Genomic DNA, 8,205 nt, shown 5'->3' on the forward strand with positions numbered 1-8,205 from the left:
AAACGAAAAGCTCGTTGGGAAAATTAAGCACAACATTTTAAGACAATTTGGAAGGAACAACAATCAAATTTTTTTACTTTTATTAATTTCTTTATGACGAATTTTTGACCGTCATTGTAAGTGAAGGGTAGTGAGTGGTAAGGGTATAGCCGCCCTTCTTGATGGGGAGACTGGGCTGAGCTCCAGCGTCATATGGGCAACTACACCATGTGCAAGCTCTCTACTTTTGCCATAATTACTAACTTTTGAATCCTAAAACAAATAATGAATTCCATAATATACCACACAGCTGCATAATGCTTTTCGCGCGCACTGATTGGCTAGTTCGGAAGTGAATAGCAAATACTATTCACCGCCGCTTCGGTGAACAATTGTTTATTATAATTATAGGTTTTTTTTTACTACATACTTTCCTTACACGAATACATATTAAATCAATAAAGAAAGGTGACAAAGTGCTATGTGGTTTTTTCGTTTCTACTAAAGCTTTTAGTATTACATTTCCTCTTTACCAACCTTTTCTTCAAGATTGCTTAATATGAATTGCAAATTTCTCTAATGAACCGCATGACGATATGGCTCGTAGTTTGCTATACCGCTACAGGCATCATATCGCAAGGTTTTCATGTGCTCTATCCGAGATATCTTGTAGAAAGAATACATCAAGGTACAGATTTAAAAAAATGCATTTGATAAAGTAAAGTTCCGTTGCTTTGAAGTCCGAATATTCTCAAAATCTCATGTTTTACAAACTTAATCTCGCAATCTAAATATATCAACCGCTATCAATTCACTCTGAATTTCTCAATTCAGGCAATGTTCCTGAGTGTGGTTTTGTGTTTTTGTATCACAGTAATGTTACCACAGATCTCTCTAGTCTTTGATTTCTGCAATTATTTTTTCTGGTCCTCAAAGAGTTCGTGATATTGGAACTTCGCAGTTATGACAAAGATAAAACTCGAAAGAATCTTCGAATTTCCGACCAAATCTTTGGTTTGGCGGAAGAAAGTGTCCGTCGTTAGTACTTATTGGGGACCTTAAGCAGTCAGGACGGCAATGCCGAGGAAGACGTAGATTAATAAATTACTTCATAAGTTTGGGCAGAGTTTTGTAAAGGGCTGCATGTGTTTACCGTCTCTGACGGCACAACAGCTCAACTTCAGTATATGAGCAGCGTTGAGTTCCAAATCGAAACGTAATTAATTTGCGGTTGGTGTGTCCTTTCTCAGACCACGCAAATTTTCAAAGTGGAGATTTCAGTTTGTTGTTTTCATAGGAAGACTACAAAATCAAAAAATGTTTTGAAACGCGCGTGCTGAACTATCGTTCTACCCCTTAGATCTTATGTTTTGCCAAGTCCTCGTTGCCTTCGCTGTCGTGGTTTGCTTAAGGCCCTATTAGGCCAGACAAGAAAATATTTAGTTTAAGGCCATGCCGTAGGGACCTAGCGCAACGAGGTTCTTGCTTCATAACCGAGACACCAAGCTCAGTCAATGAGCTTTTCATCATGTGACCACTAGCTGTTGAAAATTTCTAAATTTTGTTTCAACCTAAATAGTACACAATGACGGATGCATACGCGGGGAACAACCACAAAAAGCAGATTCTGCAGTAAAAACGTTTCCTTTGTTTTATTTCGTCAAAAAAAGAATCTTACAATTCACGAAAAAATAATCGACCTTTTTTAACTCATTTCTTGTTTCCTTTAAGTTTTTAAGTCACTGTCCGAGGCTCGCAAGGCACTCTGTGTCTTAGAGGTTGTCTACAGGTCTGATCATGTGAGATGCGTCTCAGATGTCGTTACAATAGTTGTTGCAGTTGCCATGGTCACAGTTCTCTCAAGGCTAACCCGCTGAACGCGGTTGCCATTAATAAACAGAACAAGGCAATATTTCCGCTTTCACAGTTCACGAAGAAGGTTTGTGGTATGACGTGCCAGTCGTAGATGACCTGCGCTCTGACGAGTTCATCTTCTCCAACCTCAACTTTTCCTAGAATCTTACGCCACATATGGAAAGTCATATCTGCTTCGGCGGAGATCAGAGGAATTGGTATGAAGCGGACAACCAGAGCAGAGTGCTTGGGGACGTGTTTGGCTTCGTCATTGGAGGCCATCATGGAGGATCTTTCTGAAGAGAGAAACTCGCTAGCGAGGGCCCTGTTGAAAGAACTGAAAAAGAGTCTGGGGAACATTGTGCAGAAAAATTAGAGGGAAAGAGAATAGATACGCAGGTTTTTTGGTTTGTTATATACTAGTTTACAAGCTGATTGAAGATAAATACATTTCTCGCTATATTCAAATTAAATTTTCCTTCCGCACTGTAACTCTGCTGTCTCTATCACTGAAAATCACTGGTTCCTGGAATTTGAAACTACTTTTACTGATTTTATGACACTTAACCCAATCGAAGATTGGGCTGCCCCTAATTTATGACAGAGACACCACCGTTTCTTTATCTCAGTTACTTACCTTCGTCTTGGAATTGCAATTTGCAACAGAAAGACAAAAGGCAACGATTTGTATGTTTCCAAAATAGGCGTGAAACTGTATCGAGCGCCTTGGTCGAAGTCCACTGAAAAAACTCTCCAGGAAAAGCAAAATATTAAAAGAAAAAGTAGACAAAAAAAAAAGAAAAAGAATAAAAGAGCTTCGCTGTTTGAAATAAACCTCTTGTCTTCAAAATTACTTTTCAGTTCTTCTCTCATTGCACTGTTTTGAGTTTTTTTTGTAATCATTTTCTTGTGTTTTTTTTTTTAATACAACGGAATAAATCAGACTTCCACAAAAGAAAACCCACTTTTAACCAACGAACGTTTGCCTGAAGACCTTGACCTCGTGAACTCGGCCCAGTTTTCCACGCTCAGGTTCAAACCTATCGAGGCTTAATCTTAAAGGACTTCCTACCTCTCCAGAACTATTCTTATATTCATCAGTTCCATCTTTGGCGAGTTGCTAGCTTTACTTCTTTGAATGAAAGGCCTTGCGGTAACTTCTGATAGAAATGACTTCAGTATTGGAATGACGGTCCAAAACTGTACAAGTGAGTGGCTCATCTCAAAATTGGAGTTCATATAAATATTTTTATCAATTTATCGGACTTGTGTGAGTCGCCGTATATTTAGTGCTACGACTGAAAAGACAGAAATAGGAAATGTATCGTTACTGGGTCTGGATGGCACAGAGGCAGTAACGAAGCATTCCACCATTGTAAATCGATTAATCCATGCACAGTAGCATGTGATTAGCTAAGTAAAATTACAAAAGAATGGAGCGACAGTAGTAAATCATATGATGCTCGATCCTCGCAGTAGATAGCGCTATTTAAGCAATAGCGAAAATCAGACCTGAAAAAAATCAGGCCTGTACGGGATTCGAACCACTGACCTCTGCGATACTAGTGCAGCGCTCTACCAATTGAGCTAACAAGCCAACTGGGAGCAGGCCGTTAAGTTGATTCGCAATAAACCCGTCAAAGTGATAAATGAGATACAATGAAATATATGAAGTTCATATATTTTGTACTGCGGTATTAGATACATATGATGCACGATCCTCGCAGTAGATAGCGCTATTTAAGCAATAGCGAAAATCAGACCTGAAAAAAAATCAGGCCTGTACGGAATTCGAACCACTGACCTCTGCGACACTAGTGCAGCGCTCTTACCAATTGGTAGTAAATCAATTGTCATGATCTAAAGCCACTGCAAACCATATAGAGATTGATCACGATCCTGTATCGATTCATGATCCAAGATCGATCATCAAGTTATTTCAACTCTCCGATCATATATCGATTGATCAATGCATGGATATGAGATCGGCGGCTTCTCCGCAGTAACGCTTATAAAAGCTGCGATGATTTGAGATCGACCATTAGGATCTACAATCAAAGCAACCATCAAAACAGTATTGACGGTCTTGTATCGATTGGTGATTCAAGATCATTAATAGTATAGGTGACTAAAATGCTGGAATAAACATTGGAGAGATTGCTCTACACTTTCACGATACCTTGTGTTCGCAGTTGTCATACCTGCACAGACATGTTCCGCTCCACTCCACTTTCCATCTTTGTTACATCTTCTTACTATTGAACCGGTCACTTCAATTCCTTGCTTACAAGACAAGCTGCATTCTGTGTAAATGTCATATAAAATCCCTGCAGCACTTGTCTTACATCCCACGAGTACAGCATTGGTCGGTAACGGGCATGTGACAGCTAGAAAGGTTAAAGAAATTGTAGTTTCTGCGTCAGGCAACTTGGCTCGAAGCTGGGACCTCATGTACGAAAATGATATACAGGCGATGTATAATAGAAGAGTTCGCTCTGACCTTGGCCAATTGATTGGAAATCCCTTGTTTGGCATGATTTTCAAAGTAACACTAAAGACAATAAGTTATCTTAATTTTTTCTTCATTTATCGGGGAAACAAACCTGATGACTGCAAGGAGCTGTCGAATGCAACGAGTCCAAAATTTCCTCTGGGGTTGATCCCAAAACTCCTAAGAACTGATCCATTGGAGGGATCTACTTTATAACAATTTCCCCTACTCAAAGTAAAGAATAAATATGGCGAAATGAAGGCAACTCCCCAGACGAGTAAATTACGCCGAGGTCTACAGACTACCCTTCTGTAATTTCCACTGTAATCAACGGATTCTATAGCTCCGTTTCCGGAGTCCGCCCAGAAGACAAGTTTGTTTCGTCTGTCAAGAGTGATTCCCTCAGGTAGAGAAAGTTTGGAAGCCACTAGAGCGACACACTGTGTTCCCTCTAAAGTTGATTTCATGACTTTTCTTGATCCCCAGTCAGTCCAAAACATCACTCTGTGGAGAAACAATGGCAAATGTAATTGTTAATGTCGGGTGAGTTTTCAACCTCAAGAATTACCTTGGAACTTGAATTAAAAATGTTTTCGATGTTAAGTAATAGATGACAGACGACAGATGACGTGAAAATGGGGAAAGGTGGGATCCACTTGAACCAGACTTCACTGTACTTTTCCTGCCCTGCATTCTTTGGCTGTGTGAAATGGGAAGTGCTCCTAAACTTGTTACCTCCACACCTCCTCGGGTTAAAAGTTTTATCTAATTCAGCTCTAAAGCTGTGACTTTGAGGCTTCAATTAAGTATCTAACCTATTTATTTAAAAAATAGGGGAGGAGTTAAAGGTGGAGGGGGGGGGGGTTGGATGGAAAACGCATAATTATGTTTGTCCCGCTTTTTAAATCTTAAGATACCAGGCAGCCCAATTGACACCCCCACTCAGCGCCACATACACATTTTTTACGGCTTCTTTCTCTTATGGATACTTACCCCTCGTGTGGGTCGAGAACGATTCCTGATGGGTATTGTATGTTTGAGCAATTGAAGACACGTCTGTTATTTCCTTGGAGATCCGTTACTGATATGCTGCGAGTCATTGCGTTTGTCCAATACAACTGCAATGAGTTCCACTCCACTGCTAGTCCATAACTGTAGACATTATTGTGGATCACAATGATGTTTGTGCCATCCATATTTGAGCGCTTGATGCTTCTCTCAACTCTATCGCTCCAAAATATGTAACCCAGCTCATAATGATAGTCCACAGCATCAACATGTGATAAATTAGTTATGACTGAAAAACTCGAGTTGTTATTGTAATCCAAAGCCATTATGCGGTCAGTAGCTGCAACCAGGATACATGAAGAGTTGCAAAGACGGTTCAGCTCTAGGAAAAAAAAAATGATAGCTTAATTCAATCAAACCAGCTTAAATCCGAGATAATTAGTCAATGCCAGTCAATCTCAATAGAATATATAGTGTGACGCATTAAAAAGTGGCGATCAATCTTTCTGCTCTTTATTGATTCCTAATGACGGATTATTTATCGCTTGTCTGACAATGTGGCCATATCCTATGTCTATTGCGGGGTTTTGACTGCATACAGCAAAGAAACACTATACTTTTCTGTGGATGGTTGTGATTCTCTATTGCGGGGATTTGACTGCCTACAGCAAAGAAACACTATATTTGCTGTGAATGCAGTTATTCTCGCATTTCGATGACGCGTCACTTCGCTGTCGTGTGGCTCTCTTCATGTCTTACCACTTGATCGCGACACAAACGAGAAATATTTTATCATCGCAGTGCTTGCCTGTGCCAGGCGTTCACTCGATAAAACGAAGCGAAATCGCAAACCAAGCGATTGTAGCCGAATTCTGAAAAAGCGGGTCGGTGAAACCGTATTTCAAGTTATATCAACACTCTCACTAGTTGAGTTGCCGAGCGCCAATAGAAGCACAGATGTGTCTTGAAGAGTCTCAAAAGACTCTCAGCGAAAACGTTATAATGGGAGAAAGATAGCATATTGCTACAATGTTTCCGCTCTTGAAAGTATATTGTGTATCAGAATACAGTATCGCGTTCATGTATTTTACTTTGTTTATTATCGCTGCCTAAGCAACATACGTTTCAAAAACAAAAATAAGACGGTGAGTGCCACAACGATATCTTTCATTTTACGCCCTCGTAGACTTTTATAGCCTCGTAGATGCCTTGCAGCATACATTCCTAGCATTAATCTAAATTGTCGCTTTAAAAGTCTTAGGAAAGAACGCATGGAAAAATGTCCTGTCTGTTTACAGCCTGTCTATTCCTTTTTCTTTTTTGCCGAGCCGTAAGTTTAGAAGCATTCATCATTTTGAGTTCGTTCCACGATCTGGCAGTGAGTTCGAGTATGAATCAGTTGCCTTAAGCTTCTTCATTAAACAAGTGTTACTAGGCTACCTTGTAAGATTATCAGCAATTGTCTCTGGTATCAATGACGCGAAACTTCGGTGATGTTAACTCATCCGAAAGTTATGACGCTATCATAAAATAGACAGATATTTTTCTCGAAAAGAGGATATAGAGCAATAATTATACTTACTTGAAGAAGCGGACGCTTGGTGAAAACAGGCGAGACTTACAATGAAGATTATGCAAAGAAGAATCAAAACCGTTCCTTGCCCTTTCATAGCTGTGTTAATTCTGATATGCCTCCAATACCACAACTGGATGAAGTCTGCTTCTTCAAGCAAGTGAAGCCTGATTTTAATCCCCGGATATAAGCTCAAGTAAGGGAGAGACGGGGGGGAGGTTAGTTATTCTCGACGTTTGAACGGTGTGACTGGTTTATCATGCTCTCTTCTTAACACATTTGACTTCATCCCTGATCTCATACCAAACAGACGCGGGGTCACATTGAAGCTACTTGGTATGTGTTATAAGTTGTTATTTTAAAGTTAGTCATCTAACACGAAATAAAATCAGGAATGAGAGAGAAGGAATAACGTTTCATTAAGGTTATAGACATGTTTTTAATAGAGTCCTCAATAAGAAACTAGGGCTTTGAAGGAAAGAAAATCCATTTCAGAGACGAAAAGATCTAATTTCTTGGTTCATGTGGTATGTTCTGGCAAGCCTATTGTGCGCAACCCGTAGTTTTCATCGCTGCTTGAAGAATAAATAACTGGCTTTACATTGATGTCACATTAATGAAATATTTTCGAAACATTGAAACAGAACGGAAGCTCGGAGGGGCTTTTTTTGACCCCCCTGACCTCCTCGAATAGCGAAGGGGATGTCAGGTTGTTTTTAGCTTGTATCCGAGGGGTTAATTGATATGAGCCGCCACCGTTAGGGCGAGAGATATCATATTGATTCAATGTTTACAATCTTGAAATTATCTTTTGTTTCTGAATATTTAACAATTATTCCACGAGCGCGCGTTGGATATGAGATGATAGATAGCCAACGAGGCGCGTAGCGCTAAGTTGGCTATAATCATCTCATATCCAACAAGCGCGAGTGGAATAATTGTTTTATTAAAAAAAAGACGCCCCCAAGATATTAGACAAATCTTCTCGACTTTATTTTGTAAGAAGAAACCGGATATTACAATGTACAGATATAAGATTATTTATTAGCCAATTTCTGGATATCGCTACTCAGGCAATATACTTTTCATGTTACTCATCATTTCAAAACAAGTGACTTTCTTAATAAAAAATTGTGATGGTATGCCTTGATAGACTTTCAGAGCCTCATTCAGAAGCATTCATCAATTTGAGCTCGTTCCGTGATCTGGCAGTGAGTTCGCCATTATGCGGGAAAATAGCATATTGTTACAATGTTTTCGCTCTTGAAAGTATATTGTGTATCAGAATACAGGTATTGAG

The 8,205-nt window shown here is 39.5% G+C and overlaps 1 protein-coding gene and 1 pseudogene across 1 annotated transcript; one reads left to right on the top strand and one right to left on the bottom strand.

The window, feature by feature from the left end:
• The first annotated feature begins 567 nt into the window (after positions 1 to 567).
• LOC148731646 (uncharacterized) lies at positions 568 to 2,637 on the top strand (annotated as a pseudogene).
• LOC111332500 (uncharacterized) lies at positions 671 to 7,065 on the bottom strand. The gene is made up of 5 exons (XM_088760719.1): positions 6,915 to 7,065; positions 5,318 to 5,714; positions 4,437 to 4,828; positions 4,035 to 4,220; positions 671 to 3,131 (listed from the first exon to the last, which is right to left on the bottom strand). The coding sequence occupies exons 1-5, from the start codon at positions 7,000 to 7,002 to the stop codon at positions 3,091 to 3,093; spliced, it is 1,104 nt and encodes a 367-aa protein (XP_088616845.1). The 5' UTR covers positions 7,003 to 7,065; the 3' UTR covers positions 671 to 3,090.
• Between the last annotated feature and the right edge of the window lie 1,140 nt (positions 7,066 to 8,205).

Source organism: Stylophora pistillata, chromosome 5, assembly GCF_964205215.1.
Source record: "Stylophora pistillata chromosome 5, jaStyPist1.2, whole genome shotgun sequence".
In the NCBI taxonomy this organism is placed as follows: Eukaryota; Metazoa; Cnidaria; class Anthozoa; order Scleractinia; family Pocilloporidae; genus Stylophora; species Stylophora pistillata.

Coding starts and splice junctions, on each gene's coding strand:
- LOC111332500 (XM_088760719.1), bottom strand. CDS start 7,002: ATGAAAGGGCAAGGAACGGTTTTGATTCTTCTTTGCATAATCTTCATT. Junction 4,221..4,436: donor CAGCTCCTTGCAGTCATCAG/GTTTGTTTCCCC, acceptor TAACCTTTCTAG/CTGTCACATGCCCGTTACCG. Junction 3,132..4,034: donor AGCGGAACATGTCTGTGCAG/GTATGACAACTG, acceptor CTGTCTTTTCAG/TCGTAGCACTAAATATACGG.